The sequence below is a fragment of the Phyllobates terribilis genome, unplaced genomic scaffold (assembly GCF_046119375.1).
Source record: "Phyllobates terribilis strain yellow unplaced genomic scaffold, ASM4611937v1 Scaffold_9__5_contigs__length_417890890, whole genome shotgun sequence".
Classification (NCBI taxonomy): Eukaryota; Metazoa; Chordata; class Amphibia; order Anura; family Dendrobatidae; genus Phyllobates; species Phyllobates terribilis.
In genome coordinates this window covers 411925873-411946684 of record NW_027362769.1, presented here as the reverse complement: position 1 = coordinate 411946684, position 20812 = coordinate 411925873, and the positions used below count along the sequence as shown (strand labels likewise).

At 44.3% G+C, this 20812-nt stretch overlaps 1 protein-coding gene across 2 annotated transcripts in view; it reads right to left on the bottom strand.

The window, feature by feature from the left end:
- Positions 1 to 17303: 17303 nt before the first annotated feature.
- Positions 17304 to 20812, bottom strand: part of LOC141162673 (integrin alpha-X-like) — a 182224-nt gene continuing 178715 nt past the window's right edge. For both annotated transcript variants that reach the window (XM_073649024.1, XM_073649025.1), the window contains 4 exons: positions 20141 to 20254; positions 19201 to 19293; positions 18068 to 18178; positions 17304 to 17879 (listed from right to left, as the gene is read on the bottom strand). In XM_073649024.1, the coding sequence (XP_073505125.1) occupies positions 17772 to 17879; positions 18068 to 18178; positions 19201 to 19293; positions 20141 to 20254 (426 nt within the window). In that variant the 3' untranslated portion in view covers positions 17304 to 17771. The remainder of the gene's footprint in view (positions 17880 to 18067; positions 18179 to 19200; positions 19294 to 20140; positions 20255 to 20812) is intronic.

Below are 20812 nucleotides of genomic sequence, written 5' to 3'. Positions count from 1 at the left end.
GTGACAGAGAGGGGCCAGGAGACCGCGGTGTCTGGTTTCACGTACTCCTGCATGGATTAGAAGCACTTCATCATCATATTAAACGGTGCAGGTTTCTGCTAGCAGTGCAGGGGTTAATCTGTTCAGCTTAGAGGCTCTGAAGCTTCCAGCTTGGATGATCTCAGCTGTTCAGTATTGGCTACACCCCTCTCCTATATACTTGCCTTTGGCAATATAGATTGCCATTGTTAAGTCTTGTACTACCTAATGAGGAGTCGGTTGTTGGTAGAGGTGTTTGGAGTGCTGATCTGTGACTGTTGCTTGGTGTTTCAGTGGTGTGCAAATCCTCATCCTCTCCTATTTTATTTTCTTTCCTTTTCTTCTCGGTGTTCCTCTCTGTTGTCTGTGAGTGCATATTTGTATGATTGGTATTTTCATTTATCCCTGTATGTCTTTCCTTGTTTGACTGGTTTGTGTATATACATACATTATTCCTCCCCTCTTCCCTGGGTGGAGAAGGGGGACAGATATAGGGCTGATTCAGGAGTTCAGCTAGGTACGTGGCCCCAGCATCTTCACCATCAGAAGTAATCTGGGAGCAGGGATAGCTCGGGAGCCCCTAGCATTAGGGACAGGGAAGGAGCCCCTAGCCCCGGGTAATCTGACAACTGAATCGTGACATCCCAAGGAAAAGGCACTGACAGCACTTAGCAAGGAGGACACCCATAGAATCCAAGGAACAACTTGGAAAAATACAGCATATAGAGGAAAAAACAGCGTCCAATCCAGGGTGCTCAGATATCAAAAATGCAGTTTATTCCGCCAGGTTGCAACGTTTCAACAATTCATGGGTATTTATCAATGGAACATGTATCAATATATAAAATATCATTCTGAGGCACGTTGTTGCTGATTGGTGAATAAGAATGCACATTAAGACTTAGTTTGATTGGTTCTGAGGAACCATGGATACCCATATGTTTATATGCGTTTGATGACGTCTGCATACAAGTAATAATATAATAATTTTTATTTACAGTACAGACCAAAAGTTTGGACACACCTTCTCATTTAAAGATTCTTCTGTATTTTCATGACTATGAAAATTGTACATTCACACTGAAGGCATCAAAACTATGTATTACCACATGTGGAATTATATACTTAACAAAAAAGTGTGAAACAACTGAAAATATGTCTTATATTCTAGGTTCTTCAAAGTAGCCACCTTTTGCTTCGATGACTGCTTTGCACACTCTTGGCATTCTCTTGATGAGCTTCAAGAGGTAGTCACTGGAAATGGTCTTCCAACAATCTTGAAGGAGTTCCCCGAGATGCTTAGCACTTGTTGGCCCTTTTGCCTTCACTCTGAGGACCAGCTCACCCCAAACCATCTTGATTGGGTTCAGGTCTGGTGACTGTGGAGGCCAGGTCATCTGGCGTAGCCCCCCATCACTCTCATTCTTGGTCAAATAGCCCTTACACAGCCTGGAGGTGTGTTTGGGGTCATTGTCCTGTTGAAAAATAAATGATGGTCCAACTAAACGCAAACCGGATGGAATAGCATGTCGCTGCAAGATGCTGTGGTAGCCATGCTGGTTCAGTATGCCTTCAATTTTGAATAAATCCCAACAGTGTCACCAGCAAAGCCCCCCCACACCATCACACCTCCTCATCCATGCTTCACGGTGGGAACCAGGCATGTAGAGTCCATCCGTTCACCTTTTCTGTGTCGCACAAAGACACGGTGGTTGGAACCAAAGATCTCAAATTTGGACTCATCAGACCAAAGCACAGATTTCCACTGGTCTAATGTCCATTCCTTGTGTTCTTTAGCCCAAACAAGTCTCTTCTGCTTGTTGCCTGTCCTTAGCAGTGGTTTCCTAGCAGCTATTTTGCCATGAAGGCCTGCTGCACAAAGTCTCCTCTTAACAGTTGTTGTAGAGATGTGTCTGCTGCTAGAACTCTGTGTGGCATTGACCTGGTCTCTAATCTGAGCTGCTGTTAACCTGCGATTTCTGAGGCTGGTGACTCGGATAAACTTATCCTCAGAAGCAGAGGTGACTCTTGGTCTTCCTTTCCTGGAGCGGTCCTCATGTGAGTCAGTTTCTTTGTAGCGCTTGATGGTTTTTGCAACTGCACTTGGGGACACTTTCAAAGTTTGCCCAATTTTTCAGACTGACTGACCTTCATTTCTTAAAGTAATGATGGCCACTCGTTTTTCTTTACTTAGCTGCTTCTTGCCATAATACAAATTCTAACAGTCTATTCAGTAGGACTATCAGCTGTGTATCCACCAGACTTCTGCACAACACAACAGAACAGTGTCCTTGAGGCCTATAGAGCGGAGCATAGTGAGGAGGAGCTGGTGATCCACAGTGTCAAATGCTGCAGAGAGATCCAGGAGAATCAGCAGGGATCAGTGACCATTAGATTTAGCTGTTAGTAGATCATTAGAGACTTTACTGAGGGCAGTTTCAGTGGAGTGTAAAGAGTGGAAACCAGATTCTAGAGGGTCGAAAAGAGAATTATCTGAGAGATAGCGGATTAGACAGGAGTGGACCAAGCGTTCCAGGAGTTTAGAGATGAAGGGAAGATTAGAGACCTGTCTGTAGTTAGCAGTGCAGTTCTCATCCAGGGATGGGTTTTTAGTAAAGGAGTTATGACGGCATGTTTGAATGAAGAGGGAAAGATACCCAAAGAAAGAGAGAGGATAAATATTTTAGTTAAGTGAGTAGTGACAGGAGGGGAAAGGGACTGAAGGAGATGTGAAGGAATAGGGTCACTGTTGCAGGTTGTAGGGTGAGAAGAAGCGAGGAGTCTGGTCACTTCTTCTTCTGTGACCGGCTCGAAGATGGAAAGTGAACTTGAGGTGCGGGAGTGAAGGGGATCCGGACTCTGAGGAAATTGTGCAAGAATGTCTTGATGGATATGATTGATTTTTTGTAGGAAATAAGTGGCCAGATTGTCAGCACTTAGGTTGGTGATGGAGGTTTGCACTTTGGGGCTCAGGAGGGAGTGGAAGGTTTGAAAGAGTCGTTTAGGATTATTGGCTAGAGTTGTGATGAGAGTGGTAAAGTAGACTTGTTTAGCCAGATGGAGAGCACAGTTATAAGTTTTCAGCATGAATTTATAGTGGATGAAGTCTTCTGCCGAAAGTGATTTTCTCCACAGACGCCCAGCACACCTTGAGCAGCGCTGAAGAAAACATGTTTGCATTGTGTGCCAGGGCTGCCGTCTATGCTGGGTCATTCTGCGTTTAGCAGGTGCTGCTTCATCCAGGGCACTCCGCAATGTGTTGTTATAGTGTGACAATGCTGAGTCTTAACAGGAGAGGGAGAGGATGGGGCTAAAGATGACTGTAGATTGTTTTCAGGAAAATATTAATGTCACGGACATATTAACAGAATATTAGCCCCTTCTCCCATGCCCTCTGCTGTAGTGTTTGACCAGAGATGACAATCATACAGTGTCTTACTGCAAATTATCACCACTTGTCAGCACCGAGCTTTCCCCTTCTGCTCAGCACAAAAGCCCCAATTAGCACACACCGGGGAAATAGCTTATGCAAATGTATTTCCTCTTAACACAGACCTGAGATAGATTGACACCTTCTCCCAGGACAGAGTTTGGAGGAAAGAGGAAATGGTTCGTTAAGTTCAAAGGCACTCACAACAATTCCCGGCCACCAGCCATAGCCAGATCGACTCCGTTTATGAACTATGAAATATTATGAGTTCCATACGTCCGACAGTAACGGGACCCATATGTGTAGTGACCAAATCAGCCCAGGAATGTATAGGTAGTTTTCCAGGGCTGTAACCAAAATCAGGGAGCTGTAGCGCAAAAACACCAGAATGGCAGACTGCAGCTATGTGATGTGTGATATCTAAATAAAGATAAAATCATAAGGGAAAAAATGGTGTAGTTTGCACGCTTCTGCGATCAAAGAGCGATGAGCTATCGCAGAAGTCAGCGTTTTTAATAAAAATGTACAGGCTGGAGAGTGGCCCACATGATGTCACCACAAGGGGCGTGTGGCCAGATCTCCCCTTAGGTATAAGAGAATCCATGGAGAAGACAGGAGCACTCATTGCCAGGGGGGAATAAGAATTATAAGCAACGGTTCCTGTTCAATAACAGCATAATCAACTGGAGAGCCCCTCCTCCACCTATATTGAATCGTCTCAGCGATCGTATAGTGTAAGTAAAGTTATCTTCTTTTACCCTGTTTATTTTATGTTACTGCGTATGTATTTTAATGTCTCCTTTGTAACATCCTTGTATATATTTTTCCTAAACACTGCCTCCCTTTTGGATTAAACCTAAAATTTAATAGTTCTGTTTCTTTTGTTCTGTAATCGTTCCCTTCCCCGAAGCCATATACGCTACCAAAACGCAGGCGTATGGCCATGCCTGTATTATATTTTAAACTCGGCCGGTGGTGGCAGAGAGTATTAATATTTGGGCTATCGTGAAGCTGACAGTGACCGTACGGAGGGCGTTAAACACGGATTCCAGTCTGTGGAACCCAGGGTGTTGCACCATACGCTCACTGGTCACTTACCGATACCTACGTAGAGAGTAGTCTGGATCGCGTGCTCGCGACTCCGGACGAAATACTGACAGCGTGACGGCTAGGTGAGATATTGAGTGATCTCCCCGGTGTTGTCCCTCTGTGTGTGTTGGAAATTCCTGACAATTGTTCATAAGTTGCTGGTTATTAATGGCATGTAGATTTCTGTGTGTATGGTAAGTGGGGGTGTCCCGGGTGAGGAGGCAATTCTTGACAGAGAAGGTAAGAAGATTGTGGTCAGAGAGTGGTAGAGGGGAGTTAGTAAAGTCATGCAGCGAGCAGAGTCATGAGAAGATCAGGTCCAGAGTATTCCCGTCTTCATGTGTAGGAGAGTTAGTAAGCTGTGAGAGGCCGAATGAGGCGGTTAGAGAAAGAAGATGAGAGGCAGATGGGGAAAGCGGCTTATCAATGGGTATGTTAAAGTCCCCCATGATGAGAGTGGAAAAATCACAGGATAGGAGGTATGGAAGCTAGGTGGCAAAGTGATCCAGAAACTGAAGGGAGGAGCCTGGAGGGTGATACACAACCGCCACTCGCAGGGAGAAGGGATTTAAGAGTAACGGTATGGAGTTCAAAGGAAGGAAACATAAGTGAGGGAACCGGGGGGGATGACCTGGAAAGCACATTATGGTGAAAGGAGCAAACCAACACCTCCACCATGTCTGCTCTCAGGTCTGGGGGTATGTGAAAATTGTAGGCAGCCATACGAGAAAGCAGCTGGTTGTGTCAGACTGCTGGATCCAGGTTTCAGTGAGATCAAGAAGGTTAAGGGGATTTGAAAGGAAGAAATCTTGGATGTAGAGGAGTTTATTGCAGGCTGAGCTTGAGTTCCAAAGGTCACAATTAAAAGAGACAGGAGCAGGCGAGTAATGAATGTTTATAAGCTTGGCAGGGCTTCTATGTGCAGTAGGATGAGAGCTATATATACTGGTGTCTGGGGGCCAAGGATTGGGAGAGATGTCGCCAGCGACTAGGAGTAGGAGATAGAAGAGAAAGAGCAGGTGGTTCAATGATTTGTGTGAGCGTTTTGTGCGTTGTATAGTGGTAGTGGATGGTTGGGAGTGACTGAGCAAAGTCAGTTAGGCCTCAGTGTTGTACATGGGAGAGGGGAGGAGAGAGGGACTGATGTAGAGAGAACGTGTAGAATATGTCAAAGGGTGGTAGAGATGAAAGGAAACGGCAGCTAGAACATATATGAAGCAAGGAAATATGGAAATTAGATATTGTATTGAACAAGGAGCATGTTTGTGTGAATATCTGGCGTAGCTGGCCCGTCTCCTGCTCTGGCCTCATCCCATGTTTATCTGGAGAGACACTTTGAATATTTTGGGCATAGAATCAATGTCACAAGTGCCCCAGCAGACGTGTTCTCTTTAAGCCAGATCTGGATATATTGGAAGTGTGTGCTGGGATCTAGGGCCAGTTTGCCTCCTTCAATAAGTAATTAGGAAGAGACTGCAGCCGGCATTACTATGCAAGACATACAAGCATCCACACTGGACAGACAGACAGCAAATCATCAAGTGAGGTAAAGCAGAAAAGAAGTAAAGCGAGCACCCTAGAGAATGATCCCTTCTGGTCACTTCTGGGACATTTCCGGGATATTTCCGTTATCCACTTCGATAACTGCACTTAGGATAACTGCTCAGAGACCATGTATGGTCAGAGACCAGGCCCTCTAGATTTATACTTCTTAATTAATGAGACATGAAAGAAGCCAGGTGTGAATAGAAGGGAGGAGACACAGGGAGACAGGTAAGAATGAAACAAATAGGATAAATTACACAGACAGGAGATAAGAGAAGTTTGTTACCAACACAGGAGGGAATTGAATAGGAAAAGGACATACCACCATAACACAGACACAGTCTGAATGGTGTTCCATCAATATGTAATACAAGTGTATTTTTCTATTGCTATATCTGAGTACTTTTCTATATATTGTACTTTCTGCAGCGTATTTGATTCTGTATGTTAATGTGATTTGGAGAACAACATGCCTCAGAATGATATTTTGTACATTGATATATGTTGTATTGGTGGGCGGCACTTATGGCGATTGGTGCAGACCACACCATAAAAGCGAGCACACTGAGGTTTGTTACCATACTTGATAAATGGTCGAAATGTCGCAACCTGACGGAATAAACTGCTTTTTCGATATCTCAACACCCTGCATTGGACGCTGTTTTTTTCCTCTATAAACTGAATCGTGACAGTCACAACACGTCTGACATGTTAAGGGTTAGTATTAATTATTAAATTCAGCAGTGCAGCATGCCACAAAGTAAGCCCTGACTCACTGTCAGGATTCGGCTCTGCTTATTGGTTCCAGTGGTCATCACATGACCACTCATATGCCATTTTCATACTTACGGTTATGTGCCGACTAGAGTTGAGCGAGTATGTTCTGTCCGAGTATGCTCGGGCCGAGCTCCGAGTATTTACAGCTGCTCGGTTATATGGTTGAATCGCTCCCGTGTGCATGATTTGCAACTGTTTGACAGCTTTATTACATGTGAGGAATGTGTAAGAAATAGACATTCAACCATATCACCGAGCAGCTGTAAATACTTGGTGCTCGCCCGAGCATACTCGGACAGAACATACTCGCTCAACCCTAGTGCTGACTAGCTTCTCGGGGCTAATGTTATCACTGATCATTGGGAAAATCAGGAAGAGCAGCTCGTTGGCACGTGGGTGTAAGAATACAAACCATAAGTGAGTATTCACATGATGACTACTCACACTGATTAACTTGTGTATCGGAGGCCAAACTGAATTTTTTTCCCGGTGCAGGAAAACCGAGATTTGCATCTGCCGATCCTTACCTCCCCCGACATCATCTGTTATGGGAAAATCAGGGGGCAATCAGCATTTTTACTTGACCTAATCTAGTTTGCAAGGAGCCCTATGTCTTCTGGAGTTATCAGGTCTTATTCTATTTAGGCAGGTTGTTGGATAGAGGCGGCGGGACATAACACAGGATGCATATATAATATACAGTCACCTCATCATGTTACCTCCTATAGAGGCTGAAGCTGAACAACAGGGGGGCACATTCATTATACTGGCACACTTTATGTACAGGTTTTAATATATAACTGTAGGGGTTGATGCATTCATTATGTACCATGCGACCGGGGAAGAGGATATTATACAGACACTCTGAATGGGGGGTCATCATATATTACTGTAGGGGGTCACATACATGATACACCATGTGAGGTGGGGGGACAATATACTGACACTCTGAATGGGGGTCATCATATATTACTGTAGGGGGTCACATACATGATACACCACGTGAGGTGGGGGGACAATATACTGACACTCTGAATGGGGGTCATCATATATTACTGTAGGGGGTCACATACATGATACACCATGTGAGGTGGGGGGACAATATACTGACACTCTGAATGGGGGTCATCATATATTACTGTAGGGGGTCACATACATGATACACCATGTGAGGTGGGGGGACAATATACAGACACTCTGAATGGGGGGTCATCATATATTACTGTAGGGGGTCACATACATGATACACCATGTGAGGTGGGAGGACAATATACTGACACTCTGAATGGGGGTCATCATATATTAATGTATGGGGTCACATAAATGATGCACCATGTGAGGTGGGGGGGACAATATACTGACATTCTGAATGGGGGTCATCATATATTACTGTAGGGGGTCACATAAATGATGCACCATGTGAGGTGGGGGGGACAATATACTGACATTCTGAATGGGGGTCATCATATATTACTGTAGGGGGTCACATACATGATACACCATGTGAGGTGGGAGGACAATATACTGACACTCTGAATGGGGGTCATCATATATTAATGTAGGGGATCACATACATGATACACCATGTGAGGTGGGGGGACAATATACTGACACTCTGAATGGGGGTCATCATATATTACTGTAGGGGATCACATACATGATACACCATGTGAGGTGGGGGGACAATATACAGACACTCTGAATGGGGGGTCATCATATATTACTGTAGGGGGTCACATAAATGATGCACCATGTGTGGTGGGGGGGACAATATACTGACATTCTGAATGGGGGTCATCATATATTACTGTAGGGGATCACATACATGATATACCATGTGAGGTGGGGGGACAATATACTGACATTCTGAATGGGGGTCATCATATATTACTGTAGGGGATCACATACATGATACACCATGTGAGGTGGGGGGACAATATACTGACACTCTGAATGGGGGTCATCATATATTACTGTAGGGGATCACATACATGATACACCATGTGAGGTGGGGGGACAATATACTGACACTCTGAATGGGGGTCATCAGATATTACTGTAGGGGATCACATACATGATACACCATGTGAGGTGGGGGGACAATATACAGACACTCTGAATGGGGGTCATCATATATTACTGTAGGGGATCACATACATGATACACCATGTGAGGTGGGGGGACAATATACTGACACTCTGAAAGGGGGGTCATCATATATTACTGTAGGGGATCACATACATGATACACCATGTGAGGTGGGGGGACAATATACTGACATTCTGAATGGGGGTCATCATATATTACTGTAGGGGATCACATACATGATACACCATGTGAGGTGGGGGGACAATATACAGACACTCTGAATGGGGGGTCATCATATATTACTGTAGGGGATCACATACATGATACACCATGTGAGGTGGGGGGACAATATACTGACTCTCTGAATGGGGGTCATCATATATTACTGTAGGGGGTCACATATATGATACACCATGTGAGGTGGGGGGACAATATACTGACATTCTGAATGGGGGTCATCATATATTACTGTAGGGGGTCACATAAATGATACACCATGTGAGGTGGGGGGACAATATACTGACATTCTGAATGGGGGTCATCATATATTACTGTAGGGGATCACATACATGATACACCATGTGAGGTGGGGGGACAATATACTGACATTCTGAATGGGGGTCATCATATATTACTGTAGGGGATCACATACATGATACACCATGTGAGGTGGGGGGACAATATACTGACACTCTGAATGGGGGTCATCATATATTACTGTAGTGGATCACATACATGATACACCATGTGACGTGGGGGGACAATATACTGACACTCTGAATGGGGGTCATCATATATTACTGTAGGGGATCACATACATGATACACCATGTGAGGTGGGGGGACAATATACAGACACTCTGAATGGGGGGTCATCATATATTACTGTAGGGGGTCACAAAAATGATACACCATGTGAGGTGGGGGGGACAATATACTGACATTCTGAATGGGGGTCATCATATATTACTGTAGGGGGTCACATAAATGATACACCATGTGAGGTGGGAGGACAATATACTGACATTCTGAATGGGGGTCATCATATATTACTGTAGGGGGTCACATACAGGATACACCATGTGAGGTGGGGGGACAATATACTGACATTCTGAATGGGGGTCATCATATATTACTGTAGCGGATCACATACATGATACACCATGTGAGGTGTGGGGACAATATACTGACACTCTGAATGGGGGTCATCATATATTACTGTAGGGGGTCACATATATGATACACCATGTGAGGTGGGGGGACAATATACTGACATTTTGAATGGGGGTCATCATATATTACTGTAGGGGGTCACATAAATGATACACCATGTGAGGTGGGGGGACAATATACTGACATTCTGAATGGGGGCCATCATATATTACTGTAGGGGGTCACATAAATGATACACCATGTGAGGTGGGGGGACAATATACTGACATTCTGAATGGGGGTCATCATATATTACTGTAGGGGATCACATACATGAAACACCATGTGAGGTGGAGGGGACAATATACTGACACTCTGAATGGGGGTCATCATATATTACTGTAGGGGGTCACATATATGATACACCATGTGAGGTGGGGGGGACAACATACTGACACTCTGAATGGGGGTCATCATATATTACTGTAGGGGATCACATACATGATACACCATTTGAGGTGGGGGGGACAATATACTGACATTCTGAATGGGGATCATCATATATTACTGTAGGGGGTCACATAAATGATACACCATGTGAGGTGGGGGGACAATATACTGACATTCTGAATGGGGGTCATCATATATTACTGTAGGGGGTCACATAAATGATACACCATGTGAGGTGGGGGGACAATATACTGATATTCTGAATGGGGGTCATCATATATTACTGTAGGGGGTCACATAAATGATACACCATGTGAGGTGGGGGGACAATATACTGACATTCTGAATGGGGATCATCATATATTACTGTAGGGGGTCACATAAATGATACACCATGTGAGGTGGGGGGACAATATACTGACATTCTGAATGGGGGTCATCATATATTACTGTAGGGGGTCACATAAATGATACACCATGTGAGGTGGGGGGACAACATACTGACACTCTGAATGGGGGTCATTATATATTACTGTAGGGGATCACATACATGATACACCATGTAAGGTGGGGGGACAATATACTGACACTCTGAATGGGGGTCATCATATATTACTGTAGGGGATCACATACATGATACACCATGTGAGGTGGGGGGACAATATACTGACATTCTGAATGGGGGTCATCATATATTACTGTAGGGGGTCACATAAATGGTACACCATGTGAGGTGGGGGGACAACATACTGACACTCTGAATGGGGGTCATCATATATTACTGTAGGGAATCACATACATGATACACCATGTAAGGTGGGGGGACAATATACTGACACTCTGAATGGGGGGTCATCATATATTACTGTAGGGGATCACATACATGATACACCATGTGAGGTGGGGGGACAATATACTGACATTCTGAATGGGGGTCATCATATATTACTGTAGGGGATCACATACATGATACACCATGTGAGGTGGGGGGACAATATACAGACACTCTGAATGGGGGGTCATCATATATTACTGTAGGGGATCACATACATGATACACCATGTGAGGTGGGGGGACAATATACGGACATTCTGAATGGGGGTCATCATATATTACTGTAGGGGATCACATACATGATACACCATGTGACGTGGGGGGACAATATACTGACACTCTGAATGGGGGTCATCATATATTACTGTAGGGGATCACATACATGATACACCATGTGAGGTGGGGGGGACAATATACTGACATTCTGAATGGGGATCATCATATATTACTGTAGGGGGTCACATAAATGATACACCATGTGAGGTGGGGGGACAATATACTGACATTCTGAAAGGGGGTCATCATATATTACTGTAGGGGGTCACATAAATGATACACCATGTGAGGTGGGGGGACAACATACTAACACTCTGAATGGGGGTCATCATATATTACTGTAGGGGATCACATACATGATACACCATGTGAGGTGGGGGGGGACAATATACTGACATTCTGAATGGGGATCATCATATATTACTGTAGGGGGTCACATAAATGATACACCATGTGAGGTGGGGGGACAATATACTGACATTCTGAATGGGGGTCATCATATATTACTGTAGGGGGTCACATAAATGATACACCATGTGAGGTGGGGGGACAATATACTGACATTCTGAATGGGGGTCATCATATATTACTGTAGAGGGTCACATAAATAATACACCATGTGAGGTGGGGGGACAACATACTGACACTCTGAATGGGGGTCATCATATATTACTGTAGGGGATCACATACATGATACACCATGTAAGGTGGGGGGACAATATGCTGACACTCTGAATGGGGGTCATCATATATTACTGTAGGGGATCACGTACATGATACACCATGTGAGGTGGGGGGACAATATACTGACATTCTGAAAGGGGGTCATCATATATTACTGTAGGGGATCACATACATGATATACCATGTGAGGTGGGGGGACAATATACTGACACTCTGAATGGGGGTCATCATATATTACTGTAGGGGATCACATACATGATACACCATGTGAGGTGGGGGGACAATATACTGACATTCTGAATGGGGGTCATCATATATTACTGTAGGGGATCACATACATGATACACCATGTGAGGTGGGGGGACAATATACTGACACTCTGAATGGGGGTCATCATATATTACTGTAGGGGATCACATACATGATACACCATGTGATGTGGGGGGACAATATACTGATACTCTGAATGGGGGTCATCATATATTACTGTAGGGGGTCACATACATGATACACCATGTGAGGTGGGGGGACAATATACAGACACTCTGAATGGGGGGTCATCATATATTACTGTAGGGGGTCACATAAATGATACACCATGTGAGGTGGGGGGGACAATATACTGACATTCTGAATGGGGGTCATCATATATTACTGTAGGGGGTCACATAAATGATACACCATGTGAGATTGGAAGACAATATACTGACATTCTGAATCGGGGTCATCATATATTACTGTAGGGGGTCACATAAAGGATACACCATGTGAGGTGGGGGGACAATATACTGACACTCTGAATGGGGGTCATCATATATTACTCTAGCGGATCACATACATGATACACCATGTGAGGTGTGGGGACAATATACTGTCACTCTGAATGGGGGTCATCATATATTACTGTAGGGGATCACATACATGATACACCATGTGAGGTGTGGGGACAATATACTGACATTCTGAATGGGGGTCATCATATATTACTGTAGGGGATCACATACATGATACACCATGTGAGGTGGGGGGACAATATACAGACACTCTGAATGGGGGTCATCATATATTACTGTAGGGGATCACATACATGATACACCATGTGAGGTGGGGGGGACAATATACTGACACTCTGAATGGGGGTCATCATATATTACTGTAGGGGGTCACATATATGATACACCATGTGAGGTGGGGGGGACAATATACGGACATTCTGAATGGGGGTCATCATATATTACTGTAGGGGATCACATACAAGATACACCATGTGAGGTGGGGGACAATATACTGACATTCTGAATGGGGATCATCATATATTACTGTAGGGGGTCACATAAATGATACACCATGTGAGGTGGGGGGACAATATACTGACATTCTGAATGGGGGTCATCATATATTACTGTAGGGGGTCACATAAATGATACACCATGTGAGGTGGGGGGACAGCATACTGACACTCTGAATGGGGGTCATCATATATTACTGTAGGGGATCACATACATGATACACCATGTGAGGTGGGGGGGACAATATACTGACATTCTGAATGGGGATCATCATATATTACTGTAGGTAGGTCACATAAATGATACACCATGTGAGGTGGGGGGACAGCATACTGACACTCTGAATGGGGGTCATCATATATTACTGTAGGGGATCACATACATGATACACCATGTGAGGTGGGGGGACAACATACTGACACTCTGAATGGGGGTCATCATATATTACTGTAGGGGATCACATACATGATACACCATGTGAGGTGGGGGGACAATATACAGACATTCTGAATGGGGGTCATCATATATTACTGTAGGAGATCACATACATGATACACCATGTGAGGTGGGGGGACAATATACTGACACTCTGAATGGGGGCATCATATATTACTGTAGGGGATCACATACATGATATACCATGTGAGGTGGGGGGACAATATACTGACATTCTGAATGGGGGTCATCATATATTACTGTAGGGGATCACATACATGATACACCATGTGAGGTGGGGGGACAAAATACTGACACTCTGAATGGGGGTCATCATATATTACTGTAGGGGATCATATACATGATACACCATGTGAGGTGGGGGGGACAATATACTGACACTCTGAATGGGGGGTCATCATATATTACTGTAGGGGATCACATACATGATACACCATGTGAGGTGTGGGGACAATATACTGACATTCTGAATGGGGGTCATCATATATTACTGTAGGGGATCACATACGTGATACACCATGTGAGGTGTGGGGACAATATACTGACATTCTGAATGGGGGTCATCATATATTACTGTAGGGGATCATATACATGATATACCATGTGAGGTGTGGGGACAATATACTGACACTCTGAATGAGGGTCATCATATATTACTGTAGGGGATCACATACATGATACACCATGTGAGGTGGGGGGACAATATACTGACATTCTGAATGGGGGTCATCATATATTACTGTAGGGGATCACATGCATGATACACCATGTGAGGTGGGGGGACAATATACTGACACTCTGAATGGGGGTCATCATATATTACTGTAGGGGATCATATACATGATACACCATGTGAGGTGGGGGGGACAATATACTGACACTCTGAATGGGGGGTCATCATATATTACTGTAGGGGATCACATACATGATACACCATGTGAGGTGTGGGGACAATATTCTGACATTCTGAATGGGGGTCATCATATATTACTGTAGGGGATCACATACATGATACACCATGTGAGGTGTGGGGACAATATACTGACATTCTGAATGGGGGTCATCATATATTACTGTAGGGGATCACATACATGATACACCATGTGAGGTGGGGGGACAATATACTGACATTCTGAATGGGGGGTCATCATATATTACTGTAGTTGATCACATACATGATATACCATATGAGGTGTGGGGACAATATACTGACACTCTGAATGAGGGTCATCATATATTACTGTAGGGGATCACATACATGATACACCATGTGAGGTGGGGGGACAATATACTGACATTCTGAATGGGGGTCATCATATATTACTGTAGGGGATCACATACATGCTACACAATGTGAGGTGGGGGGACAATATACTGACATTCTGAATGGGGGTCATCATATATTACTGTAGGGGATCACATACATGATACACCATGTGAGGTGGGGGGACAATATCCTGACATTCTGAATAAGGGTCATCATATATTACTGTAGGGGATCACATACATGATACACCATGTGAGGTGGGGGGACAATATACTGACATTCTGAATGGGGGGGTCATCATATATTACTGTAGGGGATCACATACATGATACACCATGTGAGGTGGGGGGACAATATACTGACACTCTGAATGGGGGTCATCATATATTACTGTAGGGGATCATATACATGATACACCATGTGAGGTGGGGGGACAATATACTGACATTCTGTATGGGGGTCATCATATATTACTGTAGGGGATCACATACATGATACACCATGTGAGGTGGGGGGACAATATACTGACATTCTGAATTTGGGTCATCATATATTACTGTAGGGGATCACATACATGATACACCATGTGAGGTGGGGGGACAATATACTGACATTCTGAATGGGGGTCATCATATATTACTGTAGGGGATCACACACATGATACACCATGTGAGGTGGGGGGACAATATACTGACATTCTGAATGGGGGTCATCATATATTACTGTAGGGGATCACATACATGATACACCATGTGAGGTGGGGGGACAAAATACTGACACTCTGAATGGGGGTCATCATATATTACTGTAGGGGATCATATACATGATATACCATGTGAGGTGGGGGGTACAATATACTGACACTCTGAATGGGGGGTCATCATATATTACTGTAGGGGATCACATACATGATACACCATGTGAGGTGTGGGGACAATATACTGACATTCTGAATGGGGGTCATCATATATTACTGTAGGGGATCATATACATGATATACCATGTGAGGTGGGGGGGACAATATACTGACACTCTGAATGGGGGGTCATCATATATTACTGTAGGGGATCACATACATGATATACCATATGAGGTGTGGTGACAATATACTGACACTCTGAATGAGGGTCATCATATATTACTGTAGGGGATCACATACATGATACACCATGTGAGGTGGGGGGACAATATACTGACATTCTGAATGGGGGTCATCATATATTACTGTAGGGGATCACATACATGATACACCATGTGAGGTGGGGGGACAATATACTGACATTCTGAATGGGGGTCATCATATATTACTGTAGGGGATCACATACATGATACACCATGTGAGGTGGGGGGACAATATACTGACATTCTGAATAAGGGTCATCATATATTACTGTAGGGGATCACATACATGATACACCATGTGAGGTGGGGGGACAATATACTGACATTCTGAATGGGGGGGTCATCATATATTACTGTAGGGGATCACGTACATGATACACCATGTGAGGTGGGGGGACAATATACTGACACTCTGAATGGGGGTCATCATATATTACTGTAGGGGATCATATACATGATACACCATGTGAGGTGGGGGGACAATATACTGACATTCTGAATGGGGGTCATCATATATTACTGTAGGGGATCACATACATGATACACCATGTGAGGTGGGGGGACAATATACTGACATTCTGAATGGGGGTCATCATATATTACTGTAGGGGGTCACATACATGATACACCATGTGAGGTGGGGGGACAATATACTGACATTCTGAATGGGGGTCATCATATATTACTGTAGGGGATCACATACATGATACACCATGTGAGGTGGGGGGACAATATACTGACATTCTGAATGGGGGTCATCATATATTACTGTAGGGGATCACATACATGATACACCATGTGAGGTGGGGGGACAAAATACTGACACTCTGTTTGGTGGTTTTAATATATTACAAGCGATTTTCCATGTCACAAACTTCACAAAAGTTCACGGCAATCATTGGACCTGATTGATTATGCAGTTCTCTGTTGTTCCAGTGGCACTCGCTGTTGTTGTGGTGGCACTCGCTGTTGTTGTGGTGGCACTCGCTGTTGTTGTGGTGGCACTCGCTGTTGTTCCGGTGGCACTCGCTGTTGTTCCGGTGGCACTTTATGTTGTGTGCTTCCATGTCTAGTATTACTCTGGTCGTAGCCATGTTTTCATGTATTTTTGTTATGGGCAGGGGTTCATGAGTCTTGTGTAGGTGATTGGTGGAGGCACCTACAGCCGCCATGCTGTAAGAATGAGGAGTACATAGAAATGACTAGCGTATTCACTGAGTAGATAATGTGATGGGTTCATCTGGAGAGGGTCCCTTTACAGAACAGTCAGCCTCTTATTGTAGAATACGTCCCCCTCACTCCGGACCTTTGTTGGTTGAGGGATCTGTGGTTGCGGCCTCTCCTGCGGTTTCACCATCAGTGTCCTCCAGCATTTGTTTGTATTGACGCTTAAAGAAGCCGAGCTGCAAAGGGAAACAGCAATACTGTAACGTAACAGGAAAGAACCAAAGACGAGAAGAGACGCCAGCGATAAATGTCGCCGACTTCGCCACTGGTCAAATACGTGGACAATGGCAGATATATAACATCTGAGACTATGGAGTCTTAATCATAGCAAAGACCACGGGGAGAAATCATGGCCAAGACTTACCTTGTAGAGACCGGCAGTAATCAGGGCCAGGAGGACTAATCCCCCGATGCTGCTGCCAATTATTATAGGGAGGTAATTGTACTGAACGATCACCTCCAGCACCGACTGAGCCTACAGGAGAAAACCAAGCGGACAATGAAGACAGAGAAGAGGAACAAACTTCCTGAATATGACATACTGCTGCCAAAGTGACCTCGAGATAACAGGGAACGTAGCAAAGATAATGGGGTGTATATCCAAAAACTGGGAGCATAGCCCAGATAACGAAGAGCATAGCCCTGATAACGAAGAGCATAGCCCTGATAACGAAGAGCATAGCCCTGATAACAAAGAGCATAGCCCTGATAACGAAGAGCATAGCCCTGATAACGAAGAGCATAGCCCAGATAACGAAGAGCATAGCCCTGATAATGAAGAGCATAGCCCTGATAACGAAGAGCATAGCCCTGATAATGAAGAGCATAGCCCTGATAATGAAGAGCATAGCCCAGATAACGAAGAGCATAGCCCTGATAATGAAGAGCATAGCCCTGATAACGAAGAGCATAGCCCTGATAATGAAGAGCATAGCCCTGATAACGAAGAGCATAACCCTGATAATGAAGAGCGTAGCCCAGATAACAAAGAGCATAGCCCTGATAATGAAGAGCATAGCTCTGATAATGAAGAGCATAGCCCAGATAATGAAGAGCATAGCCCAGATAATGAAGAGCATAGCCCAGATAACGAAGAGCATAGCCCAGATAACGAAGAGCATAGCCCTGATAACGAAGAGCATAGCCCAGATAATAAAGAGCGTTGCCCAGATAATGAAGCAAGAGGACCAGATAATAGAGGGTGTAGCCAAGATAATGAAGAGCATAGCCCAGATAATAGAGCGAGAGACCCAGATAATGACGAGTGTAGCCCAGATATTGAAGAGCTGCTATTCTGTGCAGAGATAATGAGTTGTTCTATAGCGCCAACATATTCCACAGCATTTTACCATTTATAAGTTCTAAATCCATAGGACCCACAATCCTTAATAGAAGCCCCACTACATGTACACACCATTAAAGAAAGAAGACCTGATTCTATCAACTCTCATGATGTATAACATGGCGTACACTACTGTACATGGCGGTGGTTGGTACCTGAGCTTTGGTGAAGTTCTGCTCCATGAAATACATCCCAACGTCATAATGAATTTCCGCTGAGCTCTGGAGCGATATTTTTTTCTGTTCAGTCTGAAACCAAAAGATTTAATATAAAATATTTCTGTCCACTACCAACATATCATATCTTGCCACAGATTGTACACAGGACCAGACGGGTTGGGGTTTACATAGACTACTGAGGAAAATGATCTAACTGCCATCCTGGGGCAAAATTCCACATATGAGACTTACTGATGAGACCTCAATAATTTTGTCCTCATGGTGGACATCTCTCATGTGGAGGTCTGCCTGACTTCACCACACCCATGGCGATATCTCCCATTGAATATCTTCATAACTAGGCCCCACCCATGATGCCCTCATGGTGGATAGCTCCTACGTTGAGAATTTCCTAACTAGGCTTCACCCATGATGTCCTCATGGTGGACAGCTTTTACATTGAGAATTTTCTGACCCATGATGCCCTCATGGTGGATACCTACCATGTTGAGAATTTCCTAACTATGTCTCACTTGTGATGTCCTCATGGTGGATAGCTCCTACATTGAGAATTTCCTGACTATGCCTCACTGATGGTGTCCTCATGTAGGACATCTCCCACATAGAGAAATTCCTGATTAAGTCTCAGCCATGGTCTCTTCCTGGTGGATACCTCTCACGTTCAGGACTTCCTGACTTGGCTTCATGGTGAGCTCATAGTGAATACCTACCACAAGAAGGACTTCATGACTAAGTCTCACCAAATGTATCTGCCATCTCTGGCACTGAAGACCCAAATCAATATAGTTTCAATAGTGTCTGATAGTATTAAGACTGATAGTAATAAGAGTGTTGTGAGACACAATGGACCACGCATCTCTATCCCATCTACATCGGAACCATATAGATCTTCTCTACACATTGACTGTGCCAGGACCTGCATCTCCCAGTCTTTGGTCACCAGCCCGCTGATGGTGAAGATCACTGATTCATCCTTCTTCAGATGGCTGATGTTACAAACAGTTCTGAGACAAGTCCCAACCGAGCAGTTCTGAGGAAGAAGGCAGAGAAAAAGGTGAAGAGTAATGGAGTCATCATTGCCAGGGCCGCCATCAAGGCATTACTGCCCTTACTACTGTATAGGACCCAGTGAGCAGAAACATTGGGCCACAGGGGCAACAGTTCAGGGCCCGATGCATAACAACATTTCACCTACACTGCACTGCATCATGCTCCCACGCCAGTCACGCTGCACGCGCGTGTAAGAGGGTGACCAGGACGGTCATGCGCCTTTTCCCTCTGTATGCACATAATGTTATACCATGTTTTATATATGAGTATGTGTTATGACCAACTGTCTGATGTGTCAGTTACAGGGTCAGTATAGGTTAGTGCAGGTAGATGTTCAGTCAGAGCAATCCCCTTGAGGAAGGCAATAGCGCCGAAACGAGCGTCGGGGAACCACGCAGCGTGTGGGCTTCACTCCAGGTAATTATGATGGATATTGGTGATTTCTGATGAATAGGGGTAGGGAGAGTTAGTTATATATATATACATGGTCTTTCGGACTGAATTTTGTTTGCACATGGATTGGTTGTTCACACTCCCC